General features: G+C 50.8%; 2 protein-coding genes and 4 non-coding genes across 11 annotated transcripts in view; 2 read left to right on the top strand and 4 right to left on the bottom strand.

The window, feature by feature from the left end:
- LOC102458690 (uncharacterized) overlaps positions 1-9,696 on the top strand; it is a 73,111-nt gene extending 63,415 nt beyond the window's left edge. Inside the window, exons 6-9 of one of the 3 annotated variants that reach the window (XM_075913078.1) lie at positions 1,380-1,439; positions 4,654-4,854; positions 5,036-5,122; positions 6,471-9,696. In XM_075913078.1, coding sequence (XP_075769193.1) covers positions 1,380-1,439; positions 4,654-4,854; positions 5,036-5,122; positions 6,471-7,741 — 1,619 coding nt within the window. In that variant the 3' untranslated portion in view covers positions 7,742-9,696. Of the gene's footprint in view, positions 1-689; positions 806-1,379; positions 1,440-4,653; positions 4,855-5,035; positions 5,123-6,470 lie in introns of all 3 variants that reach the window. The other 2 variants (XM_075913080.1, XM_075913079.1) reach the window with 2 other exon arrangements.
- The window catches only part of LOC142821611 (uncharacterized), a 201,383-nt gene that overhangs the window by 124,538 nt on the left and 53,166 nt on the right, over positions 1-23,679 (bottom strand). The window lies entirely within an intron of this gene.
- On the bottom strand, positions 14,925-14,997 carry TRNAC-GCA (transfer RNA cysteine (anticodon GCA)). Its single transcript has one exon. It is a non-coding gene; the product is annotated as a tRNA-Cys (tRNA).
- On the top strand, positions 15,428-15,499 carry TRNAG-UCC (transfer RNA glycine (anticodon UCC)). The gene has a single exon. It is a non-coding gene; the product is annotated as a tRNA-Gly (tRNA).
- TRNAF-GAA (transfer RNA phenylalanine (anticodon GAA)) lies at positions 17,416-17,488 on the bottom strand. The gene has a single exon. It is a non-coding gene; the product is annotated as a tRNA-Phe (tRNA).
- TRNAV-AAC (transfer RNA valine (anticodon AAC)) lies at positions 21,927-21,999 on the bottom strand. Its single transcript has one exon. It is a non-coding gene; the product is annotated as a tRNA-Val (tRNA).

Raw genomic sequence — 23,679 nt, 5'->3', positions numbered from 1 at the left:
GTGGCTCGCACTCCTGTCATATTGCACAGTGCAGGGAAAGAGATTGGAGCTGATGTTGGCACCACGTCTCCCCAGGGCTCTACAGCCAGATGTTGGACAGAAATGCCTTTGACTCACTTAATTCTGAGGGTCTAACCCTTGCACAGCAGACTCTGCAATTCCCCATTCAGGGGCACAGTCTGACTTCAGATATTTCCTAGAGCTGTCACCTCCCTGGGGACTAGCTGCCTCAGGAATGTGGGGCTGGAATATGGGTCTGTCACTGCTGGGCACTGGGCACATTTAGACCAGGGCAGCAGGGACCCAGAGTCTGTCTTACCTGAGGGAAGTTTAGAGACCTGTGTGGAAGGAGCAGGGGAGGGAGAAGCTGGTGTCTGTCTGGTTCCTAGTAGGCAGATTCCTGCAGCCCTTCACCTGGGAACATGCTGTCCCTCATTGCCTGGAGGCCAAAGAGTGAATTGGCCATTGAGACTCAATTCCACTTTTGTCCCCAGCTGGTCTCTCCGGGCCAGAGGTGAGCAGTGGAACCTTTCAGGGGAAGGTTGCACAGCCATGGGCTGTGTTGCCCCTGCTCTCAGGCTGGGGGAATTTAAGGAATTATAACTCCAGGCCTGTTAGAGCTGAGACTTCCTAGCCATAGCTTATCATCTGTAAATGAAATAGAATCACATGGAATTGTTTCTATTCAGGTGTGAGACAGGGCAGTTCCAGCTGCCAGTGGAGATTTCCCCTGAACTGGAAGAACAAGTACATTCTTTCTCCCAGATAACGACTGCGCTGTTGGAGACTCTGAGGGAATTCGAAGGTACCTAGAAGAGATGGAGTAGAGGAAAGTTGTTTAACTATTAGAAACTATTGAATCTGGCCTCTGAAGCCAACCTTCCCCTGCCTCAATTCCCACATGGAGAATGACGGCCACATCATGCTGCTCTCCTTAGAGGCACTGAGCAAACAGAGTCAACTGCTTGCACATAGAGTCAGGGGTTTGCAAACTCTGAGCCTCCCGTTGGTGTCAAGGGATCCACATAGGTAAAGTTAATGTCATGGCAATGTCTTCGCCCCAGCACAGGTCTAGGTTATGACAAGAGGTGGTAAGTGACTGAGAGAAACCAGGTGGAAGGGGATGAGGAGGGAAAAGTAAATCTCACTTTCAGTTTGTGTCTCTTGGGGCAGGGATGAGGCTGCAGAGATGTTGGCTCCATTGCTGGGAGGTGCCCAAGCGAGACAGGACATGGAAGGTTTCAGACCTTCTCATACTAAACACTTGAATGTGTGTCTGTCTGGTCTCTGATACAAGTGAAATGTAGAGTTCAGCACGGGGACATTATTATAAAGATGAGAGCCTGGAATCTCACCTCTCTTATCCCTTCCCCCACCAGACACTCTGCCCTCTGCACTGGAGAGAGCAAGAGGAAAATCCCTGGGAGCTTTCAGACAAGGTGAGTTTGCTGGTGGAAATTTTTTAAATGATGAGAACACATCTTCATGGGCTTGTCATTGAAGTTACCAACCAGACCCAGCGACCACGGTGCTCACAGCCCTAAATCTCACCCAGTGATCAGTGAGGAGCTCCAGGGGTGCTGCATGGGGACCTGCAGACACTTTGAGAAACACTGATCTACAAGGTGTGATGCTAAAGGGGTGAAGTTAAAGCACACAACAGACAGCACCTTCAGGCTCAGATTTCACTGCTCAGTCAGTTTCAATATGGGGTTGGTTTCAAACAATAAATAGGCTGAGAGCTGACTGGCTTCCACGGTATCAGTTTGTTTATGGCGAGTAACTGCTGGATACGCAAGGGCTCTTCGGTCTAGTGCAGGCCTGGGCAAAATACAGCCTATCTAGCTCTCCAGGCCATCAAATGCAGCCGACTGATGCTTGGTGAGCCATGGGCTAGTTCCATACTTGCTTCTTCCCACCTGCAAGCCACTTCACCGGAGGTGAAGCGGGAAGGCTACAGGCACTGCTTCCACCCCCAGGACAATCTCATTGGCTGGTTTCTGGCCAGAAAGAAAGCACTGTGCCCCCTCCCGTCTGGCTTATCGTTATTCACACACCCACATGGCCCCGCAGCAGGTGTGAGGGTTGAGCAGGCTCCCTGCCTGCCTCAGAGAGGTGCTTGGCTGCTGGTCAGGAGTCACTCAGGTAAGTCTCCTGGCCAAAGCTTGCGTCTGTGTCAGCCAACGGTCAGAGCAGTGTGTGTGGGTGTGTCTCCTAAGTCTTTAGCTGCTAAGACACGAAGTCTCGTCGCAGCGGGCAGCCCAGAAGGCTGAAAGGAGCCCCGAGAGTTTAACGTCCGTGACTTTACTGCTAGGACCGAGGTCCCGTCACAGAGGGTAGCCAAACAGGCTAACAAACGCCCCAGTTGTAGGAAGAGCTTATTACACTTCAGATTTTAGCTGCTAGAACACGGGGGGGAGGGGGAGAGTTCCTTTGCAGTGGGCAGCCCAGGAAAGGCTGAGAAGTGCCCCAGTGGACCCTGTCACCTGGGAGTGACACAGATCCAAATGCCCAAGCTCTTCCTATAACTGTCCCTTTATGACCGGCTGAAGTTCTTTTAAATTGTGCTTGGTTCTGTTACAGCAACTGAAGGAGTCAGGTTAAAGCTTAAACAGTTACAGGTTTATTGAGGAAGCTTATAAATCATATGGTTGCAATGGCTATTGTTCTATTTCTTAACTGCTGGCAAATTATATATATATAGATAGATAGATCTTAAAAAAAATGGTTACAAAGAAAATAAAGATAGAAAATAGAAAATAATGGTACCAAATGACAGCTTAATCTTTAAAGAGCTCTATTCTATGCATGCACTAAAACAAAAGGACACATATAGGTACAATTTTTATCCCTTTCTGCGTCACTCGGTCCCAGTGTGTCAGGCCAGGATCGGTCCCTCAATTCCTTGGAAAGACGAAAATACGAGGTGGGTGTCCCCGTGGACCTCGGGAGGTCAAACACCTAACCCGACCAGCAGGTAGAGAGCAGATTGACACTCAAAGTGAGTGTGTGCTGGACCCATCTTTTATACCCATTTTGGGTCATGTATTTCTCTTTCTTATCTATGATGCCAAACGGTGCTGGTCTGTCTTTTGTGACACCAGTTCTTACAAGGAAGTTGTGAACTTAATTTACACTTGTAAGAGAGAGTTGAGATGATTAAATTGGAAGTACTGGGCATTCTTTTCTCAGTGGGAAATTCCTCTCCCAGGGACTGTGTGTGTTCGAATCAACATAGGTGCCAGCCGGGCACTTCTTGCAGCCTCGAGCTTAGCTTATTTCCTTAATTGTTACTCAGAGTTAGAGAACACTCGCATATCCTGGTCTCGCATCAAAGCAGATCAAAGCTTGATGGCTATGCTGATTTTCTTATTGTTCCTTCTCTGCTCTGTATACAGACATCTCAGAGGGTAAGCAAGATTGTTTGAGATGTGGGGGGGCTGTCTGGCTACACTCTGGCACCCCAACCTCTCCTTTCCCCATCTAATTCTCTGCCCCCTACTCCTGCCTCCCACTCCACATACCCAAACTCTTTGTTCTTTTCCTGTATCCAAGTAACCCTCGTCTCTTTATTTGTCCACTTAGCTGTTTCTCTAAATTACTTTAAATATCTCATGAGGAGTTGCTAATCCAGTGCCCCAAATCACACTGCCTCCTTCACCCAAACTCCTTCCCAGACCCCTCTTTCCCTCCTGCATCCCAACCCCTTACCCAAAGCTCCCTTCTTCTCCCAATGTCCATCCCATATGCTGTATTTCCTGCTTGATATCTTGGAAGAGTGCAGCTCTCAACCACTTTCCAAAATCTTGGAGTGCCCTCCCCCTCCCCCAATCAAAATGAATTGCCCACCCCTGGTCTAGTGGATACAGTTCAGTGAGAATCAATGACTGAAAGCTGCAGCCAAAGAATTTCAGGCTACAGAAATTTCAGGCTTACTTTTTGATGGGTAAGAGGATTAACTGCTGAAACAAATGAGCAAAGTTCTCCATCTCTTGATGTCTTGATGTCTTCCAATCAACACTAGGCAACTTTCTGGAAAACATGCTGTGGGGAAACAGCTTAGTGCCTGGGTAGCTGGGCTAAGTGTAATGGCTTGTGCCGCAAAGGGGACAGACTGCATGGCTAAAGATATCTTCTGATGCCATGATTCCATGAATTTTAAGGTCTTATCCTGCAAACACTCTCTGCACACATGTTTAATAGTATGCATTTGAATGCTCATATTAACTTCACTTCCTCTCTGTTATGGAGCAGATTTATAAAGTCTGTGTCAGATGACAGATCTGAAGTTTGGGCTGCAAATCAATGCATGAAGACTAAAGATTATAAATACTGCAGCCCAAATTAAATTAAACCTATGTCCACGTTCAGGCAGATGAATATGTGGCTTGTTAGGAGAAACACTGGGTGCTGAGAACTGAATCCCATTGTTGCGAGCAAAGTAATGTAACTCAAGCCAGGTATTGAGAGAAATAAATACGGCTTTCGGATCTAACTTGTGTGTGGAGTTTATGGAATAGCTAGACTCAACGTTTACCCAAAAATGCAGATTCCAGCATGTTTTTCACCAGGGAAAGAGTCTGGACAGAATTGGGGTGTGGAAAGGATTAAAGCCCCTTCTGAAATGTTTCCGATTCCCCTTCTCCCCGCCAGGCTGCAGAACACCCATGTCTGACTCCAGCTCAGCCCCTGACCTGCAGAGCCAGGGACAGGAAATGGCCGTGCCGGAGCCGGTGAACTTCGAGGAGGTGGCTGTGTATTTCTCTGAGGAGGAATGGGCTCTGCTGGACCCGGGCCAAAGAGCCCTATACAGGGATGTGATGCAGGAGAACTATGAGGCTGTGAGCTGGCTGGGTGAGGATTCCTATCCCCTTGTGGAACAGAAGCTGGGTGGGCTCTGGAGCAGCTGGGTTGGGTTTGGTTCAGGGTCCTTCATTGCCTGAATCCCCAATATCAGCAGTATCTGCCCCAGTAATCCTGGCTCCTGTGTGAGAAGAGGTTCAGTGACATAATAGTGGTGCTGCTCTTTCCACAGCCAAGGTCTCATTGTGGTTCCCACCATCTTATCCATGTCGTGCCTTGGTTGGAGGTGTTAGTGGAAGGGCCTACGCAGGAACGGCAGGTACCAGAGTTGTGGGGTTGGGTGCAGCTGCTCTTAGTGTCTGTAGCGTCCCCTTATGCTATTGTGCTGAGCTCCTGGAAGGAAGGTGCCAACTCAGAGTCCTTCCCTGCCTCTGGTAGATTCTGTGCAAGCCAGAAGGGCACCAAATGGCAGGCCCGACTGGCCACAAGAGGAGAGCTGCCGCTGCTGGCAGAGTTGAACCAAGGCTGCAGAAGTGGAGCTGAGCTGCAGGAGCATCTAGGAGCAGCAGAGAAGCAGCCCAGCCTGTCTCCACCTTGGCTGGCCACAGGAACAGGCCGGCACTACCCTGGCTGTCTGCAGGACTGACACCTGTTGTGGGCAACCAGGCACAGTCAGTCAGGATCAGGAATATGGAGCATAGGCAGGGTCTGAAGTGGCCAGCCAAGGATTCATTCTCCTGATCAAACAACTTCTCCTGCCTCCTTCCGGCTCAAGTAGAGCACCTGAGCCCAAGAGCAGGGCAAGTCCAGCCCCAAACCAAGAACTCTGTGGGTAGAGCCCATAGCGCTCTAGAACTCTGCTGGATCCTTTCTCTCTCAGCCCTAGTGACCGCACCTGTGGCAGCTCAAATATGAGTCCTGGATAGGGGTGTCTGTCAGGCCTGAAAGTCCTAGAGCATTCCCCATATGAGCAGTCCTGCCCAAGTATGGAACAGGCCCTAAGGGAGACTGAGTTGTATCCTCCAAGAGTGCAGCAGACCACTCAGTTCCCCATGGGAGTCAGCTGGGCTATTCCCAACATGGTAGTGGTGCAGCGGGAGTATGGCATTAGTATGTCCTGGGATCTTGTACCAGCCAGAGACCAGTCTCTGGAAGGTTGGGAAGGAGCCTCTCTGGGTAGGAGACTCAGGTCTTGGCTTTGACAGCAGCAATGGCACAGACCTTAATGTTAAAGATCATCACTTGGTTAATTGCTCCCCAAATAGGATTTTCAGGCTCCAAAGCTCATGTGCTCTCTTGGGTGGAGCAAAGGGAAGAGGTGCAGATTGCAGATCTCCAAGGCTGTGAGGAAGAGGAGATCATCAGTGACACCCACACAGGAGCGAAATCAGCTAAACTGACTCAAACCAATTTCTGTGTTTGCATAGCAGATGTTGATTGTGTGTTTTCATCAAGTCTGACTGGCCCTTCAACCTGTCTTCAACTCCAGTCTGAGAGTGCTGGGTGGGGAAAGAGTTATGGGGGAGCAGGGTGAACTCAGCTTAGGATTATTGTATCTTTCCAGCCATTCTTTGGGTGTCTCCCCCATTTTCTGTTCACCATTCAGAATTTTTTATTTCAGCTCAGCACAGGGAATGACTCCTGTGTGGTTTCTCTTTCTATCCCAGCAGGTGATAAGATGCTGAATGAGAACAGTGAGAGGAGTCTTCAGGAGGAAGGACCTGAGCGAATGGCTCCATGTGGGATGTTAGTGGGAAGATCTGAATGGCATGTTTCTCAGAGTCCTGTGCAAGAGGAAACCTGTATGAGTCAGCATAGCCTACAAAGGCAGCAGGGAAACCATCCAGGAGTGGGACAGGATAAATCCAGTCACAGGAGGAGAAGGTTGAAAACAAACACAGAAACTGTTCAAAAGAAAATCCCTCATCAACATTCACCTTGTGCTTGCAGTGACTGTGCAACACTTATTAAACATGAAAGAGCCCAAACAGGAAAGAAACCCTTCAGCTGCTCTGACTGTGCGAAAAGCTTCAGTCGGAGGTCACACCTTGTTAGGCATAGGAGAGCCCACATAGGAGAGAAACCCTTCAGCTGTTCTGACTGTGGGAAAAGCTTCAGTGATAGGTCAAACCTTGGTAGCCATAGGAGAGCCCACACAGGGGAGAAACCCTTCAGTTGTTGTGACTGTGGGAAAAGCTTCAGTCAGACCTCAACCCTTGTTATCCATAGGAGAGCCCACACAGGAGAGAAACCCTTCAGCTGCTCTGACTGTGGGAAAAGCTTCACTCAGAGGTCACACCTTGTTACCCATAGGAGAGCCCACACAGGAGAGAAACCCTTCAGCTGTTCTGACTGTGGGAAAAGCTTCAGTCGGAGGTCACACCTTGTTACCCATAGGAGAGCCCACACAGGAGAGAAACCCTTCAGTTGTTGTGACTGTGGGAAAAGCTTCAGTCGGAGATCAGACCTTGTTATCCATAGGAGAGCCCACACAGGAGTGAAACCCTTCAGCTGCTCTGACTGTGGGAAAAGCTTCACTCAGAGGTCACACCTTGTTACCCATAGGAGAGCCCACACAGGAGAGAAACCCTTTAGCTGTTCTGACTGTGGAAAAAGCTTCAGTGACAGGTCAAATCTTGTTACCCATAGGAGAGCCCACACAGGAGAGAAACCCTTCAGCTGTTCTGACTGTGGGAAAAGCTTCAGTGACAGGTCAAACCTTGGTAGCCATAGGAGAGCCCACACACGAGAGAAACCCTTCAGCTGCTCTGACTGTGGGAAAAGCTTCAGTGACAGGTCACACTTTGTTAGCCATAGGAGAGCCCACACAGGAGAGGGACCCTTCAGCTCCTCTGACTGTGGAAAAAGCTTAATTGAGAGCTTACACCTTGTTAGACATAAGAAAACCCACGTGCAAGAAACCGTTCAGCTGCTCTGACTGTGGAAAAGCTTCAATCAGAGGTCGTACCTTGTTATCCATAAAAGAACTCTTACAGGAGAGAAATCCTTCAACTGGTCTGACTTTAGGAAATGCTATAGCAAGAGTTAAAGCCTTGTTGCATATAGTTGAACCCATGCAGGTAAGAAACCCTATAGTGGGGGTGAGCAAAATTTTCTGTGTTGGCAGAATCCAGCCTTCCTAAGGCTTTGATCCTGTCCACAAGGCAGTGACAGGCACCACCTCCAAATGAAGATGTACTGAGGGGGAAGGAGCTAAGTCCCACCCCCTCTTCATGCTTTGTAGCCACTAGAGAGGAGGTAGTGCTAGGCTGAGTCTTTGCCACACAACCTGAGGCTGGCAGTAGAGGCACTGCTGCCACTGCACTTCTGGCCTCCAGGGCCACATGGCCATGTCAAGGGTGCCTCTGGGGCTGGTCCTGGGCTGCATGGCTGCAGCAGCAACTCCTCCAGCCCTGGACTGAATGCATGCAGCAGTGGTGCCTCCAGTGTTCAGGGCCAGTCCTAGTCTGTGTGGCTGCTGCTGCAGCAGAGCCTTCCTCTGGAGTGACCAGGACAGTGTGGCTGGAGATGCTGCTGCAAGGGGGCCCAAAGCCAGGTAATATTTGCTGTCATCCCCCGGATACCCCCTCCCAATCTCCTCAATTCCCTTTCCCCCAGCAGCTAGCACCCCTAGCTTGCTCTGACAGCCTCCTTTTTTATTGCACCGTCTCTCCTGGCCACATACTGTACCTTATTCCTGGCCAGGCTTAACACCTGCCAGTTTCTGCATCCCAGATCCTTCCTCAAAACCCCAACCCTTTCTTTAGGCCTTTGTCACATTATTGGATTTTAAGGTGCACATACAGATAACTGCTGTGATCACGGGGAACTGTTTGCCCCAAATTTGGTACAAAGTTGGCCATGTGAGATGTCAAACGAAAGCTTATGTTGTGCTCATTCTATGTATGGTATTCATGTGCTTGTTTGGAGTTAGTATGGGGAGTTATGAATATGGGCTCTGCTGATGCTATGTATGGACTGCCTGTCATGAAGACGGAATGTCCAATGAGTGACTATGCTAATTTGTACGGCTCCAAGGACAATGGCTCTCTGGGTGGCCAATACACACCTGGGGAATGAGTGTGGAAAGCTGCAAAGCAGCCATGCCACAGTGGCTGCTGGCATATGAAACAGACAGGACACTTGACCATGTGATTAGCTCCAGCTTGGGAGACACCAAAAATTAATATCAAATGCCATGAGGGGGGCTCCAGCTTGTCTTCAGTCTTGCTTCTTATCCCAGATGCAGCGTTGCTAAGGACAGGGACACAGGAAGGACTGCTGACCCATCCTGACGTACAGTGTACGCCAAAGACTTTTATGCTAGCAGTTTGTAACATCTCCACTAAGATCCTGCATCAAGAACTTGCTGATTGATGTATATAATGTATTCTCTTTAACAATCTTACTCTCAACCTTTTCTTTCTTGTATTAATAAACCTTTAGATTCTAAACGATTGGTCCACTGTGATCTTATGGGTAAGATCTATAGTATAAATTGACCAGGGATTCATGGCTGGTTCTTTGGAACCATGTGGATCTGTTCTGGGTGAGAGATTGGGCTGTATAACCCCTCACCTGCGTGTAAGCCCAGGGCTGACTGTGGCACAGGAAGAGCTGGGGTATCTGAAGAGTTTTGCTCATGAGGGTTCCTGTGGGCTGGACTGGCAGAAGAAGTGCTCAGTGTGACTGGTTTGTGGCCTATTTCAGAAAGGTCTCCAGTCAAGGGCTGTAAGCAGTTCTGGGTTTGAGCAATTTGCCCTGAGTGGATTCCCTCAGAAGTGCCCAGACCCGGCCTGGCCCATCACAGCCCTGCCCTCTGTAAACCTTCTGTACACTACTGTTGCTAATGGAAACTCACTGTTAATTACATAATTAGTCAAGCCATTTTGCTAGGGCTGCATCTGGGGAGTTGCATTTAAATTATTAAAGATTAAATTATTAAAATTATTAAATTATTAACCTTTTAACTCATGTTAGTTGATCAAACTTTATTGTAAATTAAGTAAAATATTTATGTCCAATACATATGAAAAAATCAATGTTTTTATTTATTGCAGGGGTGGAAAACCTTTTTTGCATTGGGGGCCACTAACCCACAGAAAAATCAGTTGGAGAACACACAAGTGAGAAGCAAAAAAACTCCTCCCCAAAGCCCCAGCCCTCAATGATGAGACACCTCACTCTTCTGGCATTCACAAGGTGAAGGGAAGAGATAGGGAGGACTGAGGTTCAGGGCTTCCCATAGGCCAGATTTACTTTCCCGGGGTTCCAGAATTAGTGGATTTTGTGATCTCCTTAGGCTCTAGGGTAGAAACAAATGTGCCAACCTGACTCTGCACTAGGCTAGTGCTGTGTGTGCCATGTAGCTTCCTGCAGTGCTGCGGGCAATGTCCAGGTCCTGTAGTCACTCCCTGACATACCTGAGGAAGGTCTCCAAGAAGCCCTGGGGGTTGGGTTCCTGCAGAGCCTGGAAGGCAGCCTGCAGAAAGTGCTGTATCAGTAGTAAACGCCTTGATAAGTTTCATCGCTGTATTGTTTTGACAGATGCCCCACCCCTCCCTTAGGCCTTGCTCTTAACCCTACCCCCTTCCATCACCGGTCTTACAGACAACGTAGAAGGCCACGAGTCTTACATGTATAACATCTTGTCTCCAGAGTAGGGGGAGGACTATGCATTTTATGATTTTGAATATATGCAAGAAACGGGGGTTTACGTGGCAAATTGTGTTTATGCCTTCCACTTTGTGACAAAGCCCCTTGTTATCTCCCCATGGGTTCTGTGCTTTTTTACAGTTTCTTGTGTGCCTCAGAGACTCAAGCTACAGAAGATGTCAATTTGATCTTATTTTCAAATACGCTTTAGTGTCTACACAGCACTAAATATCAAAATAACCTGCTGTTCTGAAATGTCCCTTACGCCTCATGGAATGAGGTTCACAGGGACATTGGAATAGTGAGCCCATTGCATTTCAAAATCAGGGGACACAACACACAGGATAGTTATTACAGGTATCTCTGTACCCCAAAATAGCACTGCAGTGTTGTGGTCACCTTACAGGCCCACAGCAGGGGGCAGGTTTGATGCTGAATTTTCAGCCTTTTGCACTCAGGACTCTCTGTTGCTGCCACATGTAGACAGGTACAGCCATATGTAGGCCTGACCCTGCATCTCTAGAGCCCCAGCCCCTCACAGACTGCCAGACACAGGGGTAGGTGTTCTCAGACTTGGGCACAAATTCCTCTCTATGGAACCTACAGGACAAGAAGCCAAAGAAGATGGATTTTGAGGGGTTTGTAGCAACTAGCCCAGCCACAGCAGGCTCTACTGAGATTTGAACTCAGCTTGTATGATTCAGAGTCTGGAGTGCTGCCTCTTACACCATGGGACCTGCGCAAGACACTCCTGAGTCATCTGGGCCAAACTAGAGCCCCATCCCATGCCCACTGGAACTAGTTTTGTTTGTTTTCCTTCCACCTGGAGCCCCCTTCTTCTCCTGGGATGCAAGGAGCCTGAGATGCCCTGAGACAGGCAAAGGACTCTGCCTCCACTCAACCAACCCCACCCCACCAGCTTTGGCAGAAGAAAGGGGTGTGGGGGGGGCTCTGCTCACCCTACTCAGTCTTACTCAGGCTCTTGCATAAGAAGGAGCGTCTACACTGTCTTGCGCAATGCTGTTCTTCCTGAAAAGTAATAGGTGTAACAGCATTGCACAAGAAGGTTTTTCTTGCGCAAGAAGGGGCAGTGTAGATGCTCCTTCTTACGCAAGAGCCTCTGCTGAAAAAAATGGTGGCTCATTAGGTATGCAAATGAGGCTTGGCAATATTCCACGCTTAGCCTCATTTGCATAATACTTGCGCAAGAATCTGCAAGTGTAGACATAGCCTGTGTTACTGCTTGGCTTTTAATCAGGGACCTTTCTATGCTAGGCAAACATGATAACCACTTCACACCAGAAACACAACTTGGTAGTGAAACTTGGATAACTGTTCTGTTCCTAGCTCTTTCTAACACCATGCTCTGCAGGGGAGAGGAATACACCTTGTGAACTCTCCACCTCTTGTTCTCATGGAAGCGACTCAACCGAGCTGCCAGCTCCTCATTTCCTCACCAGCCCCTTGAGATTTGTAGCTCAAAGCTGGAGCTGCTGTGGAAGGAGGTGAAGCTACAGAAGCTGACGGGACAATCAGCAGGCAGAGGGCTATTTTTTCTCCTCGCTGGGCTGATATAGCTAGTATTGAGGAGTTTGTTCTCTCTCTGGTTCTACTAAAGCTGGACCCCAGGACTAGACTTTTTCTTTCTAAAACCCTAGTGAAAGCTGAGAGTGAATTGTTTGCAAACTGAGACTGTAAGTTAAAGAAGGGCCTCACCCAGTATGGGGCTTGAACCCTGAGATTAAGAGTTTCATGCTCTACCAACTGAGCTAGCCAGGCTGTATACTGTTTTGTACCCCATAAAAGGGACATCTTTCCAGCGACAGGAGAAATGTCCGGGTTTAGGATTTCTTTTAGCGCTGCAGGAAGGGGAGATGGAGGGAATTCAAACCCCTTTGCAAGCTTTGTTCTCATGGCACCAAGTGAGACAGGAGGGGTGTGAGCTGAGGAACCTGCCCCCCCCAGAAGGGGCATTTGGGTGCACCCAGGGGCAGCAAGAATTCAGGCCCTCAGGCCAGTGCATTGGGGACAATGTGTGAGCCCTTCCATGAGCATTTTCTGTTCCCACTGGGGAGGGCAGCTGGGCAGAACTGTTGGGCACCCAGCATCCCTTTCAGCCCCAGGTGCAGGAGGTAACAGAGAGGGGAGGAAAGTCCATGGCCAGAGCCTCCTCCCAGCAGGGCTCTGGCCTGTTCTCTGCAAAGTGCTCAGCTGTTCCATTTTTTGCAAGAAAGACTGGGATCCATGCACCCTGTTCCCCAGTGACAGGAGTGTCCTCTTCCCTTCTTTTCACACAGGGTGTGTCCACGCTGCTCTCCTCCTTCGAGGGAGGAATGACTAAGACTCACTAAATCAAACCTAGAGGGCATCCCCACCAGCTTCCAGTACATCTGCTCTTTGCTCCCTTTGGCTTCTCACTGTGGGACATGGTCAAGCTCGACTGAAGGAAGCCAATTCCAGTTATGTAAGGCGGGATGGTGGGAAGAGCAGACATATTGGCCAGGCACCACTAGGGGCTGCCTCCCTCACCTCCCCCGAACCTGGCAGGTGCCTGGGCAGCTTAGCCATGGGTCCGCTCTCTGGGACTTTTCTCCCAGCTGCTCCATGTGTTGCCATTGTCCATCCCAAGGGAGGGAGGAGAAGAGTTACTCTCTGTGGCTGCAGGAGCTGCAGAGGTTGCACTCACAGGATCTCTAGACACTGACACCCCCAGGGAATCACAAGAGTGTGTGATGCTGGCTCTCCTGGCCCAGCAATTGGAGTCAGAGCCCTGCCTTGCCAGTGCCAGGTACAGCAGCCTCTGCACCTGCTCCAAGCTTGTGGTTTCCTTCTTCCCAACACTCCTCCCCAATCAGCCTTTTCCTGAACCAGCAGTTCTATGGGTGGCCTGGGGAGGCCTCTTCTGTGTCCCAGGAAAATGTGAGCAAAGGTTACAACAAGGCACCCGGGGGAATTGAATCCAGGATCTTTTACTGATAAGGAAAGTGATTTAACCAGCTAAGCCATCATACCAAGCTCAACAAACACACACAAAAAAGCAGTCATAAAATGGTTCTACTCTATGGTCCCAGACAACACCTTTGACTCCCATTTCCCTCCAGCTCTGGCGGTGTCTGGCTCCTTGGGCACAGAAAGCTACAGCTCAGTGGGCAGCGGCTCTGACATGCACATCTCCCCCAGCCGCTTGGATTGTAGAGTTGCCTTTGAGGTTTGGCAAAGTGATGGAGAAGGAGAAGTGGAGCAAACATTGATGATCTGGCTTGGTAACCCCTGGGTCTCAGTGTTTGGGTTGGAGATCCAGATGGGGGCCCAATCTCCTCCTGTTTGGTCCCTTCCTGAGGGCACAGAATTAATAACAGAGAATTCCTTTGCCCTGCAGCAATCTGAGTTGGCCAAAGAGTTAGTAACAGAATTTTTGTCCAAGTTTAAGTATAGAAGAGCCCCCTTCAAAGCTGTTTCTGTGGTGTAGAGTTTATCAAGTTTGCCTCATTCCCCAAAGGGTTCTTGGTTCAAAGCCAGGCAGCGTTACAGCCTTTTCGCCTATTGTGGCTTTCTTTGGTGTCCAGATAAGTGCAGCTCCTGTACCTGCAATGAGCCCAACTCCTATGTGATGGGGGGCGGGGGCGGGGGCGGGGAGGGAGGTGATACAGCTGAGGATGCCCCTGGGTGCCAGCCTGGGGAAGTAAGATGAGTCAGGCCAGGCACCTATGGGAGGCATGTGGTGTGGCCTCCCCTGCCCTGGAGGTTGTGTGATGGGGTGGGTTTCTCCTGCTGCCTCCCTTGTGTGACTTATCCATTATAAAATGAGGTGTAATGGTTATTTTGGAAGAAGGGTTTTCTTTAGAAATAACTGCATCTACACAGCCTTTTTATTTTGAAATAGCACCATCATGTGATTATGCAGATGAAGTGCGGGATATTTAAATCCCAGCTTCATTTACAGTTTTGAATCTTTACATTTGCATCCCTTTTTGAAAAGAGGGTGCAAGTGTAAACATACCCTACGTAGCGAGAGTTGGCTTCCTTCACTTGAGCCTGGCTGTGTCCCTGCTGCGGGAACCCAAAGGAAGCAAAGAGCAGAAGTACTGGACGCTGGTGGAGTACCCTCTGGATCTGATTTCGTGAGTCTTAGTTGGACTTGCTAAATCAAACTCCATAAGATTGATTGTGGCCATTCCTCCCCCGCTAGGCGTGGTTCTTGTTCTTCTGCACAGCACAGCCCATGGAGACCAAGGACCTGCCAATAGGCATTCAGATCTCAGCCTTGTTTAATTGATGGGAATAGAAACCAGACACACAGCAGGTTTGAACTGGTTTCAGTTGAGAGATGAGTTTGCCTGGTTTACATGCATTGACGCAGGAACACATTAGGGGTTTGTGGTCAGTTTAAGAATCCCTGCACAACAGAAATCCAAAATGTGACACATGGAGCTGCAAAGGTTTAAGTGAAGTTGCTCAACCTCTTAAGGGGACACTTAGGAATTGAAGCAAGGACCACTTGATTTGCAGTCAAGTACTCTACCACTGAGCTACATCCCCATTTCCCTTCTGTCTTTACCTCAAGTTTTGGGAAATTACTCTCTGGCAGTACTGTCTGCAGGAGCAGGTGGTGCCTTGCACAGATGGCGGGGGGAGGACGGCCCTCTATGGGGTCGGTCATGTGTGGTGTCCCCCCACCTACGATCAGCATGACACTTCACGATAGTGCATCATCCCCTGTGCTCCTGCCTCCCTGCCCTGTGTGTGTTGCAACCTCACAGCACTCACCTGATGTTCCCTCCCGTGTGCCCGAAGATGTTTGGGAGGCCTCCTGCATCTGGGGGACTGGTTCCAGGGCGAGGGTCATAGCATTCCTGGAATCCTCATCCTGGCACTGCTGGTCATCAGGGTTGTTGTCCTGAAGCTGCGGCTGCTGCCGCCCAGGTGTCTCCATCCCAGATTCCACAACCATTGCAGGAAACAGGCACAGGCATTGGTGGTATAGTGGTGAGCATAGCTGCCTTCCAAGCGGTTGACCTGGGTTCAATTCCCAGCCAATACAAAATGACAAAGGAGTGATGAAGCTCCTTACAGAGTTATCACTTTAATACCCCAAAATGGGCACAAGTGGGTCCCACTGCTGGGACTTTCACCATTGTTTGCCAATAGGCAGGAAGTGCTTGATCACAGCCAAATGGTGGAGAAGCTACACTTCACCACCTGAAACATGAGAACAGCTCTTGGCCATGAGCCATGCAGAGTGTCTGGCAGCCCCTTTTCTGCTCTTGAACTTAGCCCAAGAGCCAATAAGCTGTACCTGCCCCCTCCCAGAAACTTCTGCAACTCCTCTGCCATCCAATTCCTCCCCAGTTTCTTCCTGGCAACCCCCTCTCCCCTGCAGCTGAGTCCTTTCTAGGTGGGAGCTTCTAGGAACCCACATCCCTGGCCACAGGGTGAGTCTGGGTCCCCTCATCCTTTGGATCCATGTGCGACGTGATCCCAGGAGAACTATCTCCTGGAGTTTCTCCCTGTCCCATGGAGCTCAGGGCAGGGGACCCAGGACCGGGGTCTGTACGGTGCCAACATGTGTAACACATGGCAACATTTCTCCTTCCTCTGCCGGAGAGGGAGCCAGATAGTTCCCTTGAGACCACATACAGATGGGCAGGGTCTGGAGAGGTGAAGCCACTGAATGGAAAAAGCAAAGAGAGCAGAGTATCAGCTACCAGCTGAGAAACTCAAACATGGGGCTGTGTGATGGTTCCATGATGTAAGGGGCAGGACTTTAATTTCTGCAATCTGAGTTCAAATCTCAGTGTGGCCTGCTGGTGAGGTGTTGGTTTGTGCAAATCTGAGAGTCAATCTTCTTGCCCCTCTCCTCCAATTCTACTTTGTGCTTCTTGACTTTTTCAATCTAAGGACTTTGTAGAAAGATCTTTCAAAAGTGGCTCTAGTGGTGCAATTGGTCAGCACTGGGTACTTATAAGACAATGCACCCAAAAGACAGGCTAAAGTTGTGAGTTCAAACCTCATATGGAGCAGTGGGTTTCAGTCCCTGCTGGGCTGTCTTCTTGCATTGAACCCTGGGGGAGCTGGGATTCCACCCCAAAGGACAGAAGCAGTGAAAATTCCCCCTTCACATGTTATGGTCTCCAGGAGCGGCCGGAGGCTGGCTGCAGCAGATGGCACCCTAGGCGGGGCAGCGCATTCGGGGACCCTGCCTACACTGTGGTCAATGGCCGTGACGTCATCATCGGGTGCCCGGGCTAGCGGTGCCCTAGGCAGCTGCCTAGCTCGCCTAGGCCCACAGGCCCACAGGCCACTGGTGATGGCCTCATCAGAGCAATTGCTGGGTGGCCCCTCTTTCTGCCGGGTCCTTCTTCTCCCCCCGCCCCACCCATCAGCAGCCACCATCCCTTTCAGCCTTTCAGCCTCTGGGTCAGCTCAGGAAAAGAGACAGGAAATGGGACAAAGTAAGGAGACAAGCAACCAACCCCCAAACTTCCCCTGTGCTCTGAAAGCCCAGTTTGCTGAGAGCCCCCCTGTCCGAGACTCTGTTCTGCTTGAGACCCCAGAGCCCTCCCTCGGGCTGCCTGGCATGTGGGGACTCAGGTCTAGTGGTGGATTTACAGAGTCCCACAACAGCTGCTGCCAGCGTGCGGATGTGCACATCTGTCTGTGGTTACTGGGCACCGGCCTGATTGGGTGAGTCCAGGATTCTGTTCCTGCCAGGATGGACAAAGCAGCAGGGAGAGAGGTGCTTCAATAGCTCAGCTGGCAGCGCAAGGGCAGGTGTTCCGAGGGGGCTGGCTCCATGCTGCTCTAAGGAGAGCTCCTTTTCCCTTCCCTGGCAGAGGAGGGGCAGGACTTGCTGGCTCCTAGGTGGAGCAACAGGGCAGACAAGGCCCTTCCAGGAGGCACAGCTGGGCTATTCACAGAGGAGCCAAAGAAGGGACAAGCCTCAGGAACAAAGGCTTTTGCCAAAGCCTCGGATTGAACCAGGAGCCTTTAGATCTTCAGTCTAACATTCTACCCACTGAGCTACTTTGGCACCTGACGCTTTTGGCTGTCCCACCCAGCCCCTACAACATATGTCTGCACTGCATGTTGCACTTGCACAAAAACCTCCCCCTGTGTGTGTGGCTGGCAGGGGTTGCTAGATGGACCCATTCACATGTAGCTTTACTGAAACCCCCCTTGGTTCTGCCTTGAACCTCCCCCGGCCCAAGGGATGCTGCCCAATAGAACAGGCCCTGAAAGAAATGTGTCACTTTCATCCCTGGGAGCAGCTCAGCCAGGCAAAGGGGCTGCCTGGGGCAGGACATTAGCCTGGGAGGGCAGGGGAGGGTGTGGCAGTGACATCACAAGGGCCTTTTGCAGCTCCTCAGCTTATTGGCTAAAGGAGGTTGGGAAGTGATGACTTCACAGAGAGTCCATGACAGTGGCCAGGTGGGACAGGCTGCAGGGCAGGGGCCATCTCAGAGCCCCCCCCCCCCCCCCCCCCCCGCCCATGGCTTTGCTGCAGGGAGTCTCCTTGAGATCTGCTCCTGAGGTCAGAGGGAGAATGGGAGTCACAAGAATGAGTGTGAGGAGGAGCCTTGTTGGAGCCTTCTCCTTTCCCACGACTAACTGACCTAGAAGATGTCCCTGTGGAGAAGGGAAGAGTCACTGAAAGATTCACTAAATTGACAGTGGAGGAATTAGCTCAAGTGGTAGAGCAATTGCTTAGCAAGCAAGAGGTAGTGGTATTGATACCCACATTCTCCAGTGACTAGCAGTTTCCTGTTTTTTTGTTTTTGCAAGCAGAGGGCCAAGTGGCTGCAGTGGCCCCTCCCTCTTCCTACTCACTCACCCCAAAAGCCACCGCGGCTTAGTTCCAAATCTGTAAACCCCATTGCCCGAGGGATAGCGCCTCTTCCAACATAGCTATTTTGCAATAGTCAGAGTGGCTACTCCACTGCAGCTATTTCGAAATAGCTCCTGCCCAGGGCCAGTCAAAGTACTTACTCCCCAGTGCCTCCTGGGGCTCTAAGTCGAGGCTTCCCTGCAGTGTGGACGTGTTACTTTGAAACAAGCTATTGAAAAACAAGCGCACTGTGTAGACAAACCCTGAGAGCTGAGTGAAGCTTTTAGTATCCCTGCTCCTGGCACACAATCCCATTGGCTGGTTTCTGGCCATGTGAAGCACCATCCCCCCTCCACTCAGGCTCTTATTCACTGACCCACATGGCCCCTGCAGCCTGTGTGGGGGCAGGACAGGCTGCCTGAGAAATGTGCTGGGCTACTGGCCGGGAGTGAGCCAGGTAAGTCTCCCAGCCAGAGCCTGCCTCTGGCACCCCAACCCCCCCTTCCCTCAATGCACTGGTGCCCCACGTAAACCAAATCCTCTGCCCCCCACCTGAACCCACACCCCTCCCAGATCCTTCCACAGAGCTGCCATGTCTTCTCCAGAGCCCTTCGGCTGGCACCGGGGAGGCCAGAGTCCAGGCAGTGCCCGGTGGAGCCCAGCGAGCGTGGAGGGAAGGGCTGGTACTTGGGGGTGGGACTCGGGGCTGTTCTGAAAGACTGCAGGCGCCGTTAGACCCTTTTGTCCTTCCCTGTCTCACCCCAGCGCTGAGCAACACTCAGTGTCGGTCTGAGCATCCGTCCTGCTCTGGGACGTGTCTCTGTGGCAGGAACCTGCCCAGGCGGCTCTCGCAGTGAGGCCCCTCCCTGGCAGCACTGAGCAGTGAGAGCTGAGTGAAGGGGGAGGCAGGACCAGGGGGAGAAGCCTCCATGACTGTGTGAGAGGGAGGCTCTGCCCTGGCCAGTGGGGAATCGTTGCCTCTCTGAGGGGCCCAGGCCTGGTGGGTCATTTCCCCAGGTTACTGAGTGGGGGCGGGAGCCAGTTCTGTGTTGTCTCCTTCAACAACCAAACTGAACCAATGGATCTTGTGCCGACCTGACACTGTGCTGGGCTTCCTGCAGGGCTGCCAGGGCTGCCAACACAGGAGAGGGGAGGGGCAGGAGGAGCAGTATGAGTGACCAGCTCTGCCCCTTCTGAAGGGCTTGTGAAAATGGCAGGTGCTGTCTTGGCAGTGAGGGTGTCATGATTATGAGGATTAGCCAGCAGCCTGGGGATTAAGGGGTTAACTACACCTAGCCAGGTGGAGAGACCAATAAGAATGTAGGTGGGATTTTTCAAACTGGGACAAAGGAATTTGGGTTTTTCCTTTGTCCTTTTGTCTCTCTGGGAGAGTTCTCTGCAGCTACAGAGAGGGACAAGCATGTCTCTCTCTCTCCAAGACACCATTCTTCATTTTCTGTAAGTAGGGTAAAGTTTAGGTAGTTTCGTTAGGTTTTATTGTTTTATGGATTGGGTATGGGATCTGAGATCTGGCACTGTTTAAAAGATGTTTTGGCTTTTCTTTGTAACTAAGTTCTAGGCCCATGGAGTTTCTCCATGAGTATATTTTGTTACCTCCCTATCTAGTCATTATGTTTGCAACAGGAATATTGTTGTAATAATAAAAGTTCTTTCTTTTCTTTTTATGAACCTGGCAGTGGTTAATTGTATGCCCTGATTTTTGTTTTAGGGGTAAGATTTCCCAAATGATCTTTCCCCTGATTTCTTTATCAACATTTGGGTGGTGGCAGCGGAAGTTTTATTCCCAAGATCTAGGGTTTTAAGATCTTGGGGGGAAATTTTATACCAAAGCCTGGTAGATAAGGCTTTGGGGTACACTTGCTGGCCCCCACTTCTGCATTTATCATGCCAGAGTGGGGAAGGAGCCATGACAGAGAGAGAGGTGGGAAAGGAGCCCTGAGTGAACTTCTTGGGTCACAGCTGCTGTAACAATGAGGTAAGATGAACAAATAGGCAGCTGTCATGTGAGAACTGAGGCTGGTTTCCCCAACTGGGAATCAAACCCAAGTGTTAGCCGTGAAAGTACTGAATCCTAACCACTACACCATCAGGGATACACAACAAAAAAAAGCACCTTTCCTTACCTACACTAGCCTTTCACAGGCCACTTTCTGTTCCCTTCAGGACGAGGGTCCATTCTCCCTTGCCCAGAGGGGACAAGAACAGAAACCAAATAGAACATCAGAACAGCCAGACTGGGCCATGCCAGTTGCCCAACTAGCCCAGGATCCTGTCTCACAACAGCAGCCAATTCCATTGCCCAGTGGGAATCCTCAGGACAGACAATCATTAAGTGATCCTTCCTGTCGCCCATTCCTAGGTTCTAGAATATACCAGCTAGGGACACCTTCCCTGTCCATCCAGGTTAAACGCCATTGATTGACCTTTCCTGCATTAAATTATCCAGTTCTGTTTTGGATCTTCTTGTAGATTTCACCTTCACAGCATCCACTGGCAAGGAGTTCCACTGGGTGCAAAAATGCTTCCTTTTGGTTTATTTTTCATTTGGTTACTTACCAGTTTCATTCTCTCACTGGGGGTCTTCAGTAGGAGAAAAAAAATTCTTATTGCTTTCTGCACCCCGTCATCATTACATAAACCTCTGTCCCATCGCCCCTGAGTCGTCCCTTTCCCAAGCTGAGAAGAAGAAGTTCCATGAACTCGTGTGAGCTGCTGTTCCAAAGAAGAGGCTTTTCCCGTGGAAAAGATGGCCAAGCCCAATCCCCTACACAGAGCCCCAGGAAATACCAATGGACACTGGGCACTTGTAAAGCTCCCTCTCGGGCAGCGGTATGGAATGGATCCAGCTGGCCATCGGGCTGACTAACGCCATCAACAGACGAGTCCCAGGGAGACTTCTCAGACCACGTGCAGAGACTGTGGAGTCTCCCGCTCCCAGCCCAGGGGCAGAGGGGCAGCGCCCTGAGGAGGTGGGTCCCGAGGCAGCGGAGACCTTTGAAGGGAGCGGAGACGTAAGGTCAGAAGGAAGGAGAACAAGTCACCTCTTCTCAGGTGAGATGTGGTGGGAAACTACCAGATCCGGTGCAAGCCGAGCACCAAGGGCTGGTTCCTGCCCTGGTGTCTCCTTGCAGGGCCTGTCTTGAGAAGCGCCAAGGAGCCGTGTGTGGCCAGGAGAAAGGGAGCAGAAGCAATGTGGATAAAGGAGCAGGGTGGGGGAGCAGGAACAAGGGAGGGTGTCAAAGGAAGCTGGGGGTGCTGGGTGAGAAGAAAGGGAGGGGAATGGGGTGGCTGGGGTCTGGGCATGAGGCAGGACTTTATGTGGCTTTGTGTCCACTTGCCCCAAAGGTGACAGCCACACTGCCCCGAAGGTGCACAGCCACAGTAGTGGCACTTCCAGGGTGGGCCCTGGACTGCGTGGCTGCAATGACCTGGTCTCAGGCAAGGCACCACTGAGAAGTCTCAGGCCTCCCCCTCCGCGTCCTCCTATCTCAGTCTAACCTGCTGAGCTGTCTCCCACAAGCTCCTGAAAGCCAGCACACATGCTGCCAAACCCTGCACCCGGTGGCAGGCCCTGGAATTGCCTTGTGGGCACCCAGGGGAAGTGCAATAATAGAAGATGCTGTGTTTCTGCCTGGCTTTGAACCAGGCACCTTTTGCCTGTTAGGCAAACGTGATAACCACTACACCATAGAAACACAAATACAAAAGTTTTCTGCTACTGCACTTATGCTTGGGCAAATATTCGGTTGCTAACCCTTTGGCCAACAGAGATTGCTGCGGGGCAAAGGAATTCTCTGTTGTCAATTTTGTGCTCTCAGGAAGGGACCAAACTGAAGGAGGCCGGGCCCCCACCTGGGGACTCCAACCTAAACCCTGAGACCAAGGGGTTTACAAGCCAGAAAATCAAAGTTTGCTGCGTTTCTCCCTCCCACAACCCTGTAGAACCTCAAAGGCAACTGTACAGCCCCAGGTGCTGGGGGAGATGTGCACGTTAGAGCCTCTGCCCACTGAGCTGTAGCCTTCTGTGCCCAGGGAGCCAGACACCACCAGGGTGGGAAGGCAGGAGGGAAATGGGGAATGGCCAAAATTTGTGAGACAATGGTGTTGTCTGGGACCATACAGTAGAACAGTTTAGAGGTGGGTCTGAGTAGGGCACCGTGGCTTAGCTGGCTAAAGCACTTACCTAATAAACAACAGCACCTGGGTTCAGTTACCACTGGTACCTTGTTCAGCCTTTGCTCACATTTACTTATGCCCTTCTGGGACACAGAAGAGGCCTCTCCTGGCCTCTCATGGAACTGCTGGTTCAGGAAAAAGGCTGAGTGGAAAAGAAAGAAACCACAAGAGGTTTCTCCCCCACAGGTGAAAAGCTCCTGATGCCCACAGACCCTGACTCTCCATGGCTGCAGAGGTTTCACCCTCAGGCTCTGAGCTCCTCAGGAAATCACAAGGATGTGTGGGGCTGGCTTTCCTGTCTCAGTAAGTGCAGTCAGAGCCCTGCCTGTCAGTCACAGCAGCCTCTGCACCTGCTCCAGGGTTGTGGTTTCCTTCTTCCCAACACTCCTCCCCGATCAGCCTTTTTCTGAACCAGCAGTTCCATGGGTGGCCAGGGGAGGCCTCTTCTGTGTCCTAGAAAGGCACCACAGGGACTTGAACCCAGGATCTTTCATTTATGAGGCAGGTGCTTTAGCCAACTAAGCCATAGTGCCCTCCTCCAAAGCCTTTTTAAAATGGCTCTTTATGTTTCCACACAACACTTTTGACTCCCAAAGTGCAGCCATTCCCCATTCCCCACAGCCATCGAGCCCAAGCGGTGTCTGGCTTCCTGGGCACAGAAAGCTGCAGCTCCGTGGGCAGGGGGCTTTGGCTTCCTTGCCCATGGGATGCTGTTGCAGGAATGGCTGCTCAGCAGGGGTGGGGTTCACTTGTTGAGGAAGGGAAGAGTATTTGGGTGCCGACTGGCTCACCTAGTGAGGAGGCTTTAAACTAGGTTTGATGGGGGCAGGTGCCCAAAGCCCAGAGGTAAGTGAACAACATGGACACTTGGGAGATGGGCCAGAAATGGGAGACAGCAGGGGCTGTAACAGCAGAGGTAAAGGAAGGATGCGGAACCACTGGGAAGCAAAATCTAATCTCTGTCTTAGATGCTCGTATAGACACACAGGACTATGGGTAATAAGCAGGAAGTTGGTATCACAGGGATGTGGTGGGATAATACACTTATTGGTATATTGGCACAGAAGGGTAGAGCTTGCTCGGGAAGGACTGGCAGGAAAAAGGGAGGAGGAGTTTCCTCAGATATGAGACATGTGAACACTTGACACAGGAGTGGACTTGTCGGGACTCTCTGGGTGAGGTTAAAGGGGTAAAACCCC

This window comes from Pelodiscus sinensis, chromosome 31 (genome assembly GCF_049634645.1).
Source record: "Pelodiscus sinensis isolate JC-2024 chromosome 31, ASM4963464v1, whole genome shotgun sequence".
Classification (NCBI taxonomy): Eukaryota; Metazoa; Chordata; order Testudines; family Trionychidae; genus Pelodiscus; species Pelodiscus sinensis.
Note: the sequence above shows the minus strand (reverse complement) of the source record. Positions and strands in the feature narration are given on the sequence as shown.